This window comes from Xenopus laevis, chromosome 8L, assembly GCF_017654675.1.
Source record: "Xenopus laevis strain J_2021 chromosome 8L, Xenopus_laevis_v10.1, whole genome shotgun sequence".
NCBI lineage: Eukaryota > Metazoa > Chordata > Amphibia > Anura > Pipidae > Xenopus > Xenopus laevis.
In genome coordinates this window covers 219251-237199 of record NC_054385.1, presented here as the reverse complement: position 1 = coordinate 237199, position 17949 = coordinate 219251, and the positions used below count along the sequence as shown (strand labels likewise).

The following is a 17949-nucleotide window of genomic DNA, read 5'->3' as shown; positions in this document are numbered from 1 at the left end:
CTGTAACACCCCTTTCCCTCCTCTAATCTCATTGGCTCCCTCCTGTCTGCTGGGAGGAGCTACTGGTGAATAAAGCATCCAACCCTTCCTTGTACCTATCTAATGTATCAGCCTGTACCACTGATTCAGGGAGAGAATTCCACCTCTTCACAGCTCTCACTGTAACAAACCCCTTCCGAATATTTAGGCGGAACCTCTTTTCTTCTAATCGGAATGGGTGACCTTGTGTCAGCTGGAAAGACCTACTGGTAAATAAATCATTGGAGAAATTATTATATGATCCCCTTATATATTTCTAATTTTAAGGAAATAGGGGTTGGATTTTCAGACCATTTAGCTTTATTTTTTCATTATGGTCTGTTAGGTAGGCTGGGTTTTGGCAAAGGGCTTTGGAGGTTGGGGAAGGAGCTGCTAGAGGAGGAGAGTGTTAGAAGGACTTTTAAGAATCTTTTACAGAATGAAGTATCTAAGATAGAGTTTTTCGATTGTGTTTCAGATTGGTGGGGATACTTTCTGGACTTCTTTCCAAACTGCCTCTTTTAAAAAAAGGGAGGGCTAAAGAGAAAGAGAGCTGGTCTCTAAGAAAAACTTGAGATCTGTATTTCGAACGGGGAGGGGGGAGAAAAAGTTAACCGGCTTAAGTACTTATTGAGGCAGTGTCAGTACAACCGGCTTAAGTCCCTGGTTCTGGAGAGGGACTACGGGAACTCCAATTCCCCGGACCCTTACCAGAACTGTAAGGAGACGTTTAAAAAGAAGCAGGTTGAGGGCCTTTACAACCTTCAGGGTGAATTAGAAGTTTCTAATTGATTAGAAACCATTGATTAATGGTTGGAAAGGTGAGGACTTTTTGGTGAGAGCTGGTGTGAGACAGGGATGTTCTCTGAGCCCACTTCTGTATGTTTTCTCATTAGATCCATTCTTGAGGAGACTGCAGGATTGTGGGCTTGGGGGGGTTCCATTTCCATTGGATCGATCCTTTAAGTCCATAGCCTATGCAGACAATGTCACTCTAGTAATATCAAAACCTGAGGAGGAGGGAAAGTTTTTGGAGTGCATTGAAAGTTACTCTGAGGCCTCAGGATCTCAGATCAACCAGGAAAATCGGAGGCTTTTTGGACTCTAGAGGGGGAACCAAGCTTCAGGCTTGAGAAATTCCCAGTGGCCCCAGGTTAAGTTAGAATTTTAGGGATTACATTTGGGAAGGGAGATCTTGCTAAGGCAAATTGGGAAGATAAACTGAATGCAGGTCTAGCAAAGGTTCAGTGGTGGAAATCCTGGAAGCTGACCTATAGAGAAAGGATTCACAATATTAAGACTTTCCTGGTTCCGCTTTTTCTCTTTGTTTCTTACGTCGTCTTGTTACCAGAATCTCTCTATGCCCAGATCCAGAGCCTGTTCTTCCAAATGCTTTGGGGGAATAGGCTCAACCCGGTAAAAAGGGGATCACGTTCCTGCAGAAGCAAAGGGGAGGGTTGGACATGCCATGTCCCGTGGCTTTCTTCTGCACCATCTTTCTGAAGTTTAACTTTGGAGGAGTGATGCGGGGGAGAGAGTCTCTGTGGGAAATCCGTATTAGAGACTGGGCATCGCCTTTTATTAGAGATTGGTTACTAGAGTGAAAGAGGTCCGGATAAGAGGAGGCTTTTTACCCACCTATCTGGGGCAGACTGTAAAGATCCTGAAGAAGTGGAACATTAGTGCAGAGGTTTAAGATCAGTGTATAGGAAAGTCATTTATTGGAGAGTTTTGGATCTGTATTTTGTTTCTCCAATAAGTCTTGCAGTTTGTCCTGGGGAGGTGATGGAGGAGAGTCTCCATTTTCTTACTAATAAGAGATTGCCAAGAAAGTTTTGGGACATCACATGGTTATCTCTGAAATATTTAAATGTGGTTGACAGGGGGTGTCCCTGGGGTTGTGGGTGGAAGAGACGCAGCAGCATTTCCTACTGGAAGGTCCACTTTCCTCCTCTCTAAGAGACAGTGGGGCAAGAGCTTTAGCTCGAAATATATTCAGAGCTTTGGACTTTGCTGAACTTTCATATGGTGTCATTAAGAACCAGAAAGCAGGAAACACTGTATATAATTCTGCCAGTTCTGAGGTATCACTTACGGCAAATGAGGTGCAACTGCCAATTGAAAATGTCACCAATGCTATTTGTCGGGATATTCTTATTATTAAAACTAAGGAGACTGGGTTTTTTGATATTTTTGATATTTGTCTTTTTCAAATGTTTGATTTGTAAGTAATGTAATCTTTTTTTTTCTGATTTTGTAATTGTGATTATTTTAAATATAATTCCCTAACACAAGATAGTAAAATCCAGGTCCCACTGAGACACATTCAGTTCCATTGAGTAGGAGAAACAGCAGCCTGCCAGAAAGCAGTTCCATCCTAAAGTGCTGGCTCTTTCTGAAATCACATGACCAGGCAAAATGAGCTGAGATGCACCTACACACCAATATTACAACTAAATACACTTGCTGCTTCAGGAATGACATTTTATATTGTACAGTCAATTATTTGTAGTGTCATTTAGAAATAAAATCTACACCATAAAAATCCTGACAGAATCCCTTTAAGGTACAAAATCTCTCAATGTCCTTAATATATTGCTAATGGGTTATTTCAGAGGAGCTATTGTCTTTGAATGAATTGTGGGGTCCCATTATGGTGAGTAATGTTTAGGGACCATCCCTTTGGCACAACTATGTTCTCCGCTATGAACCTTTTGCTTAGTGGCCACTCTTCCTATTAGCTCTTCTATGTAATATGTAGCCAGTCCCAATGAGGGGCAAGTCCATCAACAAGCAGCTCCAGCTAAGTTTGGGCTTATTGATCCCTCTTACAGCTTTTTGGCTTTTACATTGTTCTTCAGAACTTCTGCCCTGACACCAACTTATCCCAACATGAAGGGTTCATGGGAGAAATGAAAGAATTATTCACCTGTCTGGAAGCGAGACTTGAGTACATCTGCCGGAATGGCTAGTAGCCAGTTACACATGCCAGCCACTCCACCAGCCAGCAGGATTTGTGTAGCCCTGAGCTCTCTAGTTCTGCAACAGTCAAGAACATCACATAAGAGACATTTCAGCCAGTGACTCAATCACAACAGCTCAGAGGTTTCAGATTTGGGTGAGAATTGCCAGACTCCAGGCTGGAGAGGTGGAGCAGATAAAAGGAAGACTAGACAGCCCCTAATACACTGCCGTTCTACATCTGGGGGTTCTAGCAGTATTAAAGGGAGATCACACCCCCGGGCAGCTCCTACACAGTCTCTCATACAGATACTTTCCACTGGGGACTGTTTATTGCATGAGATATTGGGGTACATTAAAGGATAGTGGGGAGAATCTATTGGGAGTGACTATTTATAGGGATAGTGGGGGTACATTGATGGCTAGGGGGTAATTGTGGGGGTATATATTGGAAGTGACAGTAGGAGTGTATTTAGAGATAGTGGGGAGATTATTTAGACTATTCTGATTAGTACCCACCACAGTAGCTTCTGAAATAGAAACCTGACCTGACCTGCTCCTGTCTCCTCTCATCTTTTCCTTCATCCACTCGTAGCTCATGAAATAAACCCCAGTGGATGGAACATCTGTGAAGAGAAAGGCAGAGTATTCGTGTCACCTGAGAAATAGACAACGTGTCACCTGTAACTGCCCAGGAAGCCTCTCCCAAAACCACCACCCATTCCCTTCTGCCCCATTCTTTCTCTCCCACCCTCTTTATTCCTAACCCTCTCTCTTTCCCTCTCTCTCTCTGTCCCTCTCTCTCTCTGTCCCTCTCTCTCTCTGTCCCTCCTTCCTTTTCTACTTCTCTCATCAACAACCCAACTGACCAATATGCCCCCCGGGTACAGCACAAAATGAGAAAGATGAAGAATAAAGAGGGAAGCAAATGGTTTCCGAGCCCTGTCCCCTTCTTACCCCTAATAAGTGTCAGCAGTGTCCCCCGATACAGCCCACGGATGCCCCGCTCTCTGTATAATGTCTGGGCACAGTCTAGGGGACCTTGGAAGGATTTCTTCAGCGTAACAGACTGTACCTGGCAGAGAAGGAAAGGGCAAGTGTTAGACACCGGCTACTAGTCATTAATACTCAGTCACTACCCTCTCTGGCCATTAATCAGCAGTTCCAACACCATCTTCCACCAACAAAAGCAGCCCAGGACTAGTATCTGGGACTTCTGGCAAATACTAGGGGGGCTACTGTAACATCACCTAGACACTCACTATTTATTGGGGGGCTGATGTAACATGACATAGACACTCACTATTTATTGGGGGGATGTAAGATGATATAGACAGTCACTATTTATTGGGGGATGTAAGATGATATAGACAGTCACTATTCATTGGGGGATGTAAAATGATATAGACAGTCACTATTTATTGGGAGGATGTAAGATGATATAGACAGTCACTATTTATTGGGGGATGTAAGATGATATAGACAGTTACTATTTATTAGGGGATGTAAGATGATATAGACAGTTACTATTGGGGGGATGTAAGATGATATAGACAGTTACTATTGGGGGGATGTAAGATGATATAGACACTCACTATTTATTGGGGGGATGTAAGATGATATAGACAGTCACTATTTATTGGGGGGATGTAAGATGATATAGACAGTCACTATTTATTGGGGGGATGTAAGATGATATAGACAGTCACTATTGGGGGGATGTAAGATGATATAGACAGTCAGTATTTATTGGGGGGATGTAAGATGATATAGACAGTCACTATTTATTGGGGAGATGTAAGATGTTATAGACAGTCACTATTTATTGGGGGGATGTAAGATGATATAGACAGTCACTATTTATTGGGGGGATGTAAGATGATATAGACAGTCACTATTTATTGGGGGGATGTAAGATGATATAGACAGTCACTATTTATTGGGGGGATGTAAGATGATATAGACAGTTACTATTGGGGGGATGTAAGATGATATAGACACTCACTATTTATTGGGGAGATGTAAGATGATATAGACAGTCACTATTTATTGGGGGGATGTAAGATGATATAGACAGTCACTATTTATTGGGGGGATGTAAGATGATATAGACAGTCACTATTTATTGGGGGGATGTAAGATGATATAGGCAGTCACTATTTATTGGGGGATGTAAGATGATATAGACAGTCACTATTTATTGGGGGATGTAAGATGATATAGACAGTCACTATTTATGGGGGATGTAAGATGATATAGACAGTCACTATTTATTGGGGGATGTAAGATGATATGGACAGTCACTATTTATTGGGGGGATGTAAGATGATATAGACAGTCACTATTTATTGGGGGATGTAAGATGATATAGACAGTCACTATTTATTGGGGGATGTAACATAATATAGGACAGTCACTATTTATTGGGGGATGTAAGATGATATAGACAGTCACTATTGGGGGGATGTAAGATAATATAGACAGTCACTATTTATTGGGGGATGTAAGATGATATAGACACACTATTTATTGGGGGATGTAAGATGATATAGACAGTCACTATTTATTGGGGGATGTAAGATGATATAGACAGTCACTATTTATTGGGGATGTAAGATGATATGGACAGTCACTATTTATTGGGGGATGTAAGATGATATAGACAGTCACTATTTATTGGGGGATGTAAGATGATATGGACAGTCACTATTTATTGGGGGGATGTAAGATGATATAGACAGTCACTATTTATTGGGGGATGTAAGATGATATAGACAGTCACTTTGGGGGGATGTAAGATGATATAGACAGTTACTATTTATTGGGGGGATGTAAGATGATATAGACAGTCACTATTTATTGGGGGATGTAAGATGATATAGACATTAGGGTTAGGTATTAGGGGTTGGCAACCCTCGATTGGGTTAGGGTATTAGTGTAGTGTATTTAGGTTAGGGTTGGGTTAGGTATGTGAGGGGTTAGGTGATTAAGGCTTAGGTTTCTATTGGTTTGGGTTGAGGGTTAGTGTATTTAGGTTAGACATATAGGGTTGGGGCTACTCAGAGTGTTAGGGTATTTTTGAGTCTAACGTGTTGGGGTGATTAGGGTTTAGGGTTGGGATTAGGGTGGGCCATTAGCTGTTAGGATAATTAGGGTTTTAGTGAGTTATTAGTGGTTAAGGCGTGTGTGTTGGTATTTAGGGTTGAACTCGATATTTGGTTAGTCGGGTTTCTGTTGTATTAGGGTTAGGATAATAAACGGACCTTGTTACGGTGTCTGGGATAGGTTTATTAGGTTGGATGTATTTTAGGGGTTAGCTGATTAGGGTGTAGGGCTTGGGTATCAGCCCGGCTTTAGGTCATTGGGTGTTAGGTACTTACGTGGTCTAGAGTCGTTGCTCCTTCAGCGCTTCGTGTTATTAGGGGCTTAGCCGGTCATGAGGTTAGGGTTTGTCTGGCATTAGCGGTTAGGGTTGGATATAGGCTTAGGGTTGGGTATTAGGGTCTCTCATTATGGTTAGGTATTTAGGGCAGTTCGAGGAGTTTTTGTTATTAGGGTTATTGTGTTTAGCGGTGAGTGTATTAGGGTTTTAGAAAGGTGGATGAGCGACAAGACGGCACGTACTAGGGTAGGGATTTTGGTTAGTGTTGGGTATTAGGTGTTAGGGTTCTGGGGTGATTAGGGGTTGGTGTTAGTGTTAGGATTACGTGGTGTTTTGAGATATCGGTATTAGGGTTAGGTATAAGCCGCTGGTTTGGGTATTTAGTGGGTACTTAGATATTAGGTTAGGTTGTGTATTGGGTTACGTAAGGGTCGGTTGGGTTAGGGCTATGGTATTAGGTCGTTAGGCGATGGGTATGTAGGGTTAGTGTATGAGGGTTAGGGTTTGCGTATTGTGGGAGGGTGGTATTAGGGATTTAGGTATTAGGGCTGGTATAGGCCAGGGTATTAGGGTTAGGGTTGCGCATTAGGGGTTGAGGGGGGTTAGGGTTCAGGGTGGGTATTAGGGTTAGGTATATTTAGTGTTAGTTTATTAGAGTTAGCGGGCTTGTGGGATTAGGGTTAAGGTATTAGCGGTTAGAGTGTATTAGGTTACGGGTTTTGGATAGTAAGGCGGTACGGGTTCGGGTTGAGCGTATATAGGGTAGGTATCAATAGGGTTAGTGTATTAGGGTTTAGGTATTAGAGTTAGTGTCATTTCAGGTTGGATTGTATCGTAGGATTAGTATTAGGGTTTAGTGTCTATTAGCGTTCTGGTGGATAGGTTAGGGCTTGGCGTATGAGGTTTACGTTTAGGGTTAAGTTATAAGGAGGTCTTGCCATGGCTTAGGATTTGGGTATAGGGATAGAGGTTGGGTGTTAGCGGGGAGGTTATTAGCGGTTAGGGTGGGTATTAGGGGTTAGGGTGTAGTGTATTTAGTGGTTAGGGTGAGGTTAGGTATCTAGGTGTTAGGGTGGGTGAAGATTATGTGGTTTAAGGTGTTCTATTAGGGTTAGGGTTAGTGTATTAGGTTTAGGTTTTTTATGGTATTTGGTTAGATGGTATTAGGGGTTATTGTGTAGAGTTGAGTGTTTAGAGGTTGGGATATTAGCGGACAAGGCGCCATCGGGTTCTAGGATTTTGGTTAGTGTTGGCCGCACGCTATTAGGTACAGGTCTGGGGATGTAGGTAATTAAGTGTTAGGGTCATCGGGTTAAGAATGTGGTATTAGGGTTATAGGATATTAGGTTAGGGGTATTGGTATTAGTGGTAGGTTTTGCGTGTTCAGGGTTGGGTATTAGGGTTAGGGTATTAGGTTAGGGTCTGGGTCATCTAAGGGTTCAGTGTATTAGGGTTAGGGTTGGCCGTTTTAGGGTGGGGATATTAGGTCCAAGTTAATTGGGTTAGGGTTGGATATTTGGGTTCAGGTCATTGATGGTTGGCGGGGCATAGGGTTTAGGGAGTTGCGGGTATTGGTGGGTAGGTTTGCATTTAGTGGTTACTTATTAGGTTGGTCATTAGGTGTAGGGGTTGGGTAATTTAGGGCTTTAGATCTTAGTTTAGTGGGTAGGGCTGTATTGGGTCTAGGTATTAGGCGTGTACGCTGTATTAAGGTTGTATTGTAATTACGCGGTTCAGGGTTGGGTATTAGGAGTAGTGCTATTTAGGTTGGCTAGTGATTAGGCGTTAGGTGATATTAGGGTTTGTAGTATTAGGGTTTTAGGGTATTTATCATTATCATGTGTTAGGGTTAGTTATTAGGTTTCAGGTATTAGGGTTGGGTATTACCGGCCAGCGGATAGCCTACTAGGGTTAGGGATTTTTGAGTTCTGTTGCTGTTTAGGTTAGGCGTATTAGGTTAGTGGATTTAGGTATTAGGGCGTTATGCGTATTAGGGTGCGGGATTGATGGTATTAGGGTTTTAGCATATAGGTGCTAGGGTTATTTGGTTCTAGGGCCTGGTATAGGCTAGTGATTAGGCACTGCCTGTATAGAGATTGGATGGGTAGGTGATTTAGGGTTATTGGGGTATTTCGCGGTTGTGTATTAGGGCGTTATGTATCAGTTGTTAGGATGGGTATGAGTGTATTTAGGGTTAGGGGTAGGGTTGGGTGTTAGGGTGAGGTATATAGGGTTAGGCTGGTTTTAGGGTTTAGGTTAGTTATTGAGGTAGTTAGCGGTTCGGGTTAATATTAGGGTTAGGGTTTGGGTTATTAGGGTGTAGGGTTAAGTGGATTAGTGGTTTAGGGTTAGTGTATTAGGGTAGGCTGCTGGGTTAGAGTGATTTAGGGTTAGGATTGGGTATTTTAGGGTTATACTGTCGTTGAGATTAGTGTCTTAGGGTTGGGTATTAGGGATAGGGTACCTAGGGCATTTGGTTAGTGTTGGTATGGGCCATTACTTTAGTGGATTAAGGTTTGGGGGCATTAGGTATTAGTGGAGTATTAGGGTTAGAGATGGGTATTAGCAGGTTGATATTAGGTTAGGGGTTGGATGTATTTGGATTAGTACTCTTGGGGTTAGGGCTTGGTCCTTAGGTTTAGGTATTAGGGTTAGGTTGTGTATTAGGTGTTAGTGTCTCTTAGGGTTAGGATTGGGTCCTCTCGGGAGATTTGGGTATTGTTAGGTTGAGTGTAATTGGGGTATAGGTTGAATATTAGGGTATTAGGTTAGTAGTTGCGGTATTGGGATTAGTTAGTGTGATAGGGTTATAGGGTTGGTTAGATTAGGGTTAGGTGGCTGCGTATAGGCGTTACGGGTTAGTGTCAGTTAGGGGTTAGCGGTTAGATTCATTAGGGTCTAGGGGGGGTTAGGTATTTGGTTAGGATCTGGGTATTAGGGTTATTGTGATTAAGGGTTAGTGTATGTAGGGTTAGGTATTAGCGGCTTGGGCTATAGGTTAGGGGGATTTGGGTATTGGGGTCCAGGGTTGGGTGTTAGGCTCGTTACTTATTAGGGTTTGCTTCAGTGGGTTAGGATTCTCGAGTATTAGGTTAGTATTCGGGTTAGGTAGCTGTGTAATTAGCGGTTAGGTAATCCTAGAGTTAGGTATTAGGGTTAGTTGGTAATTCAGGGTTTAGGGTTGGCGATTAGGCGGTTAGTGTATCTAGGCGTTGTTATTGGAGGGTTAAGATGTATTAGGGTTGCGCCCCTGCAGTACTTAGGTGTTCGCGGTATTAGTGTGTGGTATTTCATAGTGGTTTAGGTAGTTGTTGTTTAGGGTTAGCAAGTATTAGGTGTTAGTATATTAGGTTCTGTCGGTATTAGACCGGGTGTGGCTGTGGTTCACGTAGGGTTAGGATCTTTGTTTCTAGCTCGTTGTGTAGTTTTAGGGTTCTTTAGTCTGGTATAGGGTTTATGGGATTAGGTTTTTAGAGGATTATCGGTAATTCTAGGGTTTGTGTTATTAGGTGCAGGATATTCGTGTTAGTGCTAGGTATTTGGTGTTAAGGGTTTGGGTTATTGAGGGCTGGGTATGCTTCTAAGGGGGCGGGGGGCGGGGGGGGGGGGGGGAGGGGGTGGGGGGGGGGGGGGGGCGGGGGGGGGTGGGGGGGGGGGGGGGGCGGGTGGGGGGGTGGGGAGGGGGGTGGGAGGGGGGGTGGGGGGGGCGGGGGGGGGTGGGGGGGGGGTGGGGGGGGGGGGGGGGGAGGGGGGGGGGCGGGGGGAGGGGGGGGGGCGGACTGGTTAGTCTGTATTAGGCATTGACCGTGACCTGGGTATTGGCGTTAGGCTGTGGGTATTCGTGGTTTTGGGTTTTAGGTTATGTGTATAGTTGTTTAGAGATATGCTGCCATGGAGTGATTATGCCTTGTTATTAGAGGTAATAGGTTACTCTTTTAGGGGTTAGTGTTGGGGTTAAGAGCTTTAACGGTTGTAAAAAATAGGAATGGGGAAGATTAACGGGTGTTGCTGTGATTTTGTGGGGGCGTGTAGGGCATGGCGCAAGATTAGGGATACGTGTATTTTGTAGGGGGCTGGGCCGATACCAGGGTCCTATAGGGCATAAGGGACAAAGATTTTGACTAGCATTCCGGGTACCAAAGCGAGGGGGAGTTTAGGGGGGTGTTACATGATTTGTTGTGTTTAGTGACTCTGTGAGATAAAGAAAGGGCGTTCCTGAAGATTTTGAGGTGGTTGGCGTTATTTTTCTGTGAGAGGGTTGTGGCCTGTACAGGCAGTTATGGTGAAAGGTAAATACTTGCCAATTGTGTTGGGGATGATGAATACGGGAAAGGTAGAGGAAAGGCTTTGTGTTCTATTTGTTCCCTAAAGGTGTTGTAAATTCATTTAGCTGGTAGGAAAAAGACAGGGCGGTGCTGGAGAAGACTTGATGGTCTGCATGTGATTTTGCAAGGTATAGGGAAGGGTGAAGATTCTGGTACTTTAGTACCAAAGGAAGGGATAGGTTAGGGGTGAGGGCGAGTGTGAAGGTGTTACGGGTTGGTTTTAGGACTTTGAGGATTGGAAAAGATTGGGAATATTGAGCATTGCTGATGTTTTATAGGGGCATGGCAGTTAGTAGAGTTTAGGGAAAAGGTAAAAGATTGGTACTTGTGTTGGGAGATGAATATAGGAAGGTGAGAGAAAGCCTGTTATCTTTGTTCCCTAACAATTGTGGACAAAAGTCATAGTTTAAAAATAATTTGGAAGCTCTTTGCACCCTTTGCATGTGCTGAGGCACCCTTAGAGGTAAAGAGCTAGCTTTTACCCCACTACTCCATACTTGGACATTGAGGGCTAGATCCTTTGTGTACAGAGCGGAGTTACTCCTCAACTTACATGCTCCAAGCGACCAGGCTCTACTGTCTGTCCTCCGTAAAGGGGTCATGCCTTCTTCCCCCACAATACAGTCGAGCCGGAGCTAGCAGACGGGACAGTAGCGAAAAGCTTATCTCCTGTCTTGCTGGTAAACATTCAATGTGTGCATTTTGTAGTGCAGGGGTTCCAACTTACCTTACTCACCTCATGAAGAGATCAGGTTTAGATATTCATAATCCATCCCACTGCTGAAAACAAAGTTCATAACATTTGTGCTTTATCAGATTAGTAACTATAGCTCATAATTCTGTCCACTCAAGAATTTGTATGCTGAAAATTCCTTTAATGGTATCTGTCAGAATGCCATGTATCCTGACATTTGATATGATCTAAAAAATATTCCCAAAACAGATGCATAATGTTTCAGATAAGTATGGTTTAATTATGCATTGCACCCTACTTAACTTCCCAGTCATCTGTATGTCGCATTTGTCTATATTACAAGAAAATTATTACTAAGCACATACATGCTGTATTATTGCTTTACATAGAATAAGCTGATGTGCTAGAATGCTACTAACAAATTGTTGTTTAGTGTAGGAATGTATTTGCATCAAATGCAAAATCAAATAAGGGCAGGGCCCTCATTACATTTTGTATCTATTATGGGTGTTGAATAAATTAACAAATGAGCAACACTTTAGTATTCAAACAGTAAGTAGGGATGAGACATGCCATAGCATATATTATACCCCCATAACAGGGTCGGACTGGGAGAAAAAAAGCAGCCCTAGCCAAAAAAAATCAAAGCAACCCAAATCAGGTATGGGATTGGTTAACTGGAAACCCATTATCCCAGAAAGCTCCAAATTACGGAAAGGCCATCTCAGATAGACTCCATTACAATCAAACAATCCAAATGTTAAAAACTGATTTCATTTGCTCTGTAATAATAAAACAGAGCATTGTACTGAGCCAAAACTAAGATATAATTAGTCTTTATTGGAGCAAAATCAGATTATTGGGATTATTTAATGTTTATTCAATGTTTACATGATTTTCTAGCAGACAAAGTATGTAGATCCAAATTTTGGAAAGATAGGTTATCTGTAAAACACCAGGTCTCAAGAATTCTGAATAACAGGTCCCATACATGTATTCATGTGTGACATTGGCAACCAAGCTCCACCACCCACACAAGCTAAAAAGAAAACATTGATGATCAAGGCCCCCCCAATAAAATTAGGGGGAAGAAGTAGTCAGGACCTCTGAAAAAAAATTACCAAAAATATTTGGTGACCAGCCCCCCAGTTAAAAAACCATTGGTGGCCAGGGTTCCCCATTAAAATTAAAAAAAAAAAAAAAAAGATCATTCAGTGGAAACTTTTAAAACTTTGCAGTTAAAAGTTCCAGAAGTACTTTGAAAAACTGCAGAGGAGCTACAGTCACATGAGAAATAGGCAACATCTAGTTGTGTTTGTCAGCAACAGCAGCCTCATTAAATCCACAGTATCGGGACAGCAGGCTGTGCAGAGAGGACCGTGTGGCCCATTTACATTGCACAGACAGCAGCCCAACAGGCATTTGCCCAAATTCACAGATGGCCAGTCCCTAATCCCATAATAACAGGGAAATCAGTACTTGACCCAAGTAGGGGGTGACACTATAGCTTGCACAAAAGACCAATAATAAGGGGTACCCACTATAGAGTATAAATGGGGTAAGAAACACTGTATCATGTATTATACACCCATATTATGGGGTGTCCAGTGTAATAAAGGTAGTAGAGTACAAGTGGGGGTGACACATAATGTAGGATGCATAATACAACAATAATATTGGGGTGCCCAGAACAAAAAAACACTTATTATTACCCAGTAGAGTACAGGGAGTGGGAGGCATACAGTACCCTATATTATAAAGCTATAATAAGTGAGTGATCAGTATAATAAAGGTAGTTTGTATTAATTGAGTCAAAATAGTACACATAGGGGTGAGACACACTGTATTTTGCACCAGAGCCACTGAAAAATAGTCAATCTTAATCGAACCGTAGTTTAATAAATGGGGTTGTGTACCCTTTGAGTTAACTTTAAGTATGACAGACAGTGACAGTTGGTTTTCATTCCTTACTATTTTTCAGTTTAGTTGTTTTATTCAGCAGCTCTTCAGTTTGCAATTTCATCAGTCTGGTTACTAGGGTCCAATTTACCACAGCAACCATGCACTGGTTTAAATAAGAAACTAGAATATGACTAGACGAGGACCCGAATAAAAGAAAAGTAATACAATAAACACATAAATAAATGTGTAGCCTTACAGAGCATTTGTTCTTTAGATTGAGTCAGCCAGCCCCATTGGAAAGCTGAAAAGAGTAAGATATTTTTAAAAAATGTAAAACTATAAATGACAGCCAATTAAAAAATCATCTCCTGTTCCTGAAATTATATAAAACATTAGTATAGTAGAAGGCTGCTCTTTAAAAGGGCAGTTTTATCTCAATACAGACCTCTGATCACAAGTAAATGTTTATTCCATGTCATTTTCATCACTAGCATAATGGGAAATTTTAAAGTGGGTTACAGTATTGATCCTTCTTAGAGCGCACATATTTTAGAATGACAATTATATATTTTAAAATGTTTTCATTGCTTTTAATAGAGCAACAGAATTCAGGAAATATTGAAATATTTTAATCATAAGAAATCAATATGCTACAGTAATGTAACTAACCTTTCTGAATGAAGTTTAGAGCCAGATTTCCTATCAGCGCATCTGTCAGATCCAGTTGAGGGTGCAGGCCTTGGTGTGATCACAACCCCGGTAGTTTTGCTATTAACTATGCTTAAAATGCAGCTTTATTATGATGGGATTGTTGTGAGCAGTTGTGCAGTTAACTCACAAGAGGGTCTCCCCACTCCATCCTCTCGACTCCTATAGGAAAGTCTCTGGGTGCTGACACCAGAATCAATAACAAAAAGCCATAAAATACTCATCATTCACAGGTTCAGTAAACCCTTCTCTCATTCCAATAATGTTCTGCTCCTGAAAACACATAAAGCATTAATTAGTATAGCATGTAGCAAACATCTTATCAAGGGTCTATCAGTACCAAGTTGAGAAGTCTGGGCCAAGGGGTATGGAAGCTTTAACCTTTTCCCTGCCAGTAATGAATTGGGGTTGAATACTGAAAAAATATTGTGTACTTTTTCTGGAGATATAACAAAAATTTTGAGTGAAATATGTAATAAAAAAAATGTGAAATAAGGAATAAAGTATTTTTATTTTGTGTTTCATTTCAAAGAAAAATTACATTGACTAATGATACCAGATATGTATTGGTATCCCACTTTTCTTGTCCAAAAGACACCCCAATAATAAAACAGCATTTTGTACAAGTTACATTGGAACACGATAGGGCATCTCTAGGTTAACATAGCATAGCTAACGATAGAAATGAAATACCCCCTTAAGTTAGATATTTTTAGAAACCACATATGTCTAGGTTTTTAGCTGTGGTGTAGTTTTTGCTCTAAATGTAGCTTCCATCCTACAGATCACCCTAAAACGCAACATAATTTTTCGGAATTTTGCTTTTATTTCTGAAACATCACCAAAGTATCAAAGTCAGAGAGGGAATTTGTGAAAATACTCAAATAAAAAGTTTCAAATGAACCCAAATATCAAAAAACAAGTTTTCCTGAAGAAAACGATGCCCCACATGTATCGGTGCACCTAAAGAAGTGGCCTCCAAACGCCCCAAAACAAGGGCAATACAGAAGGGCAGTTCTAGCTATAAAGTTGGGTCTGCGCTCTATGTGCACACCTTGCAGGTCTTTAGTCTAAAGTGCACACCTATAGCTATTCAACATCACCATCCTTGCTTTCTTATATGCAGATCTGTGGGCGCAGTTCTCCATAGAATTTGCGGTTTCACCCAAAATAAACAAAAGAAAAGTTCCAAAGATAGATTTCTCCCCAAAATTGCAATGACAACTAAAAAAACCCTGCAAAGTATCAAACTCCAACTTCTCCTGAACAAAATGATACCCTGCATGTATGGGTGCACTTAAAGATGCGGCCTCCAAACACCCCAAAACAGAATAAATACACAACAGCAATTTCAGCTGGAAAGTTTGGGGCTGCTCTCTAGGTGCACACCTTGCAGTTTTTTAGTTTAAATACCCCCTTACCTATTGATTAAAAGTGCACACCTGTAGCTATTCAGGGACGCTATCCTTCCTATACGTGCATATCTGTGGGTGCAGTTCTCCGTAGAAGTTTGTGGTTTGACCAAAAAAAAGAAAAAAAAAGTTCCACAGTTATATTTCTCCCCAAAATTGCCATGACAAGAAAAAAAAAATGCTAAGTATCAATCTCCAATTTCTTCCAAACAAAATTATACACTGCATGTATAGGTGCACCTAATGACACGGCCTCCAAACACCCCAAAACAAGGTCAATACACAAGAGCAATTTTAGCTGGAAAGTTTGGGGCTGTGCTTTAGGTGCACATCTTGCAGTTCTTCAGTCTAAACACCCCCTTACCGGTGAAATACTCCACCGCAAACTATATATTGCTTGAAAGTCCATACCTGTAGATATTCAGTGGCACCATCCTTGCTTTCCTACATGCAGATCTGTGGGCACAGATCTCCATAGCAGTTTGAGGTTTGACCAAACATAAAAAAAAAAAGTTCAGAAGTTAGATTTCTCCCCAAAATTGTCATGACAAGAAAAGAAACCTGCCGAGTATCAATCTCCAACTTCTCCCGAACAAAATGATACCCTGTATGGGTGCACCTAAAGATGCGGCCTCCAAACACACTAAAAACAAGGTCAATACACAAGAGCAATTTCAGCTGGAAAGCTTGGGACTGCGCTCTAGGTGCACACTTTGCAGATATTCAGTCTAAACACCCCCTTAACTGTGAAATAGCCCCCACAAACTATATATTGCTTGAAAGTGCACACCTGCAGCTATTCAGTGGAACCCTCCTTGCTTTCCTACATGCAGATCTTTTTGCAGCAGTTCTCTGTAGAACTGCATGTATGGGTGCACCTAAAGACAGCCTCCAAACTCCCCAAAACAGGGTCAATACACAAGAGCAATTTCAGCTGGAAAGTTTGGGCTTGCGCTCCAAGTGCACACCTTGCAGTTCTTCAGTCTAAATACCCCCTTACCTGTGAAATAACCCCCACAAACTATATAATGCTTGAAAGTGAATATCTGTAGCTATTCAGCGGTGCCATCCTTGCTTTCCTACATGCAGATCTGTGGGCGCTGTTCTCCATAGAAGTTTGTGGTTTGACCTAAAATAAAGAAAAGTTCCAAAGCTAAATTTCTCCCCAAAATTGCCATGACAACTAAAAACAACCTGCTAAGAATCAATATCCAACTTCTCCTTAACAAATTGATACCCTGCATGTATGGGTGCAACTAAATATGCGGCCACCAAACACCCCAAAACAGGGTCAATACACAAGAGCAATTTCAGCTGGAAAGCTTGGGACTGTGCTCTAGGTGCACACCTTGCAGTTCTTCCGTCTAAACACCCCCTTACCTGTGAAATAGCCCCCCAAACAATATATTGCTTGAAAGTACACACCTGCAGCTATTCAGCGGCACCATTCTTGCTTTCCTACATGCAGATCTGTGGGCGCAGTTCTCCATAGAACTGCATGTATGGGTGCACCTAAAGACGCGGCCTCCAAACACCCCCAAACAGGGTCAATACACAAAAGCAATTTTAGCTGGAAAGTTTGGGTCAGCACTCTAGGTGCACACCTTGCAGTTCTTCGGTCTTAACACCCCCTTACCTGTGAAATACCCCCCACAAATGATATATTGCTTGAAAGTGCACACCTGCAGCTATTCAGCACAACCATCCTTGCTTTCCTACATGCAGATCTGTGGGTGCAGTTCTCTGTAGAAGAAAAGAAAAGTTCCAAAGTTAAATTTCTCCCCAAAATTGCCATGAGAACTAAAAACAACCTGCTAAGAATCAATCTCCAATTTCTCCTTAACAAAATGATACCCTGCATGTATGGGAGCAACTAAATATGCGGCCTCCAAACACCCCAAAACAGGATCAATACACAAGAGCAATTTCAGCTGCAAATCTTGGGACTGCGCTCTGCACACCTTGCAGTTTTTCAGTCTAAACACCCCCTTTAACTGTGAAATAGCCCCCACAAACTATATATTGCTTGAAAGTGCACACCTGCAGAAATTCAGCGACACCATCCTTGCTTTCCTACATGAAGATATTTTTGCCGCAGTTCTCCGTAGAACTGCATGTATGGGTACAACTAAATATGCGGCCTCCAAACACCCCAAAACAGGGTCAATACACAAGAGCATTTCAGCTGGAAAGCTTGGGACTGTGCTCTAGGTGCACACCTTGCAGTTCTTCCATCTAAACACCCCCTTACCTGTGAAATACCCCCCACAAACTATATATTGCTTGAAAGAGCACACTTGTAGCTATTCAGCGGTGCCATCCTTGCTTTCCTACATGCAGATCTGTGGGCGCAGTTCTCCGTAGCAGTTTGTGGTTTGACCTAAAATAAAGAAAAAAAAGTTCCCAAAGTTAGATTTCTCACCAAAATTGTCATGACAAGAACAATATGATGCCCTGCATGTATGGGTGCACCTAAAGATATGACCTTCAAACACCCCAAAACTGGGTCAATATACGAGCCATTTCAGTTGCAAAGTATTGGGCTGT

At 42.0% G+C, this 17949-nt stretch overlaps 1 protein-coding gene across 1 annotated transcript in view; it reads right to left on the bottom strand.

Annotated features, from left to right (window-relative positions):
* The window catches only part of LOC108698077 (mitochondrial carnitine/acylcarnitine carrier protein), a 35751-nt gene that overhangs the window by 10984 nt on the left and 6818 nt on the right, over nt 1–17949 (bottom strand). Inside the window, exons 2-4 of the mRNA XM_018229299.2 lie at nt 3937–4090; nt 3533–3605; nt 2948–3057 (exon numbers count right to left, since the gene is read on the bottom strand). Coding sequence (XP_018084788.2) covers nt 2948–3057; nt 3533–3605; nt 3937–4090 — 337 coding nt within the window. The remainder of the gene's footprint in view (nt 1–2947; nt 3058–3532; nt 3606–3936; nt 4091–17949) is intronic.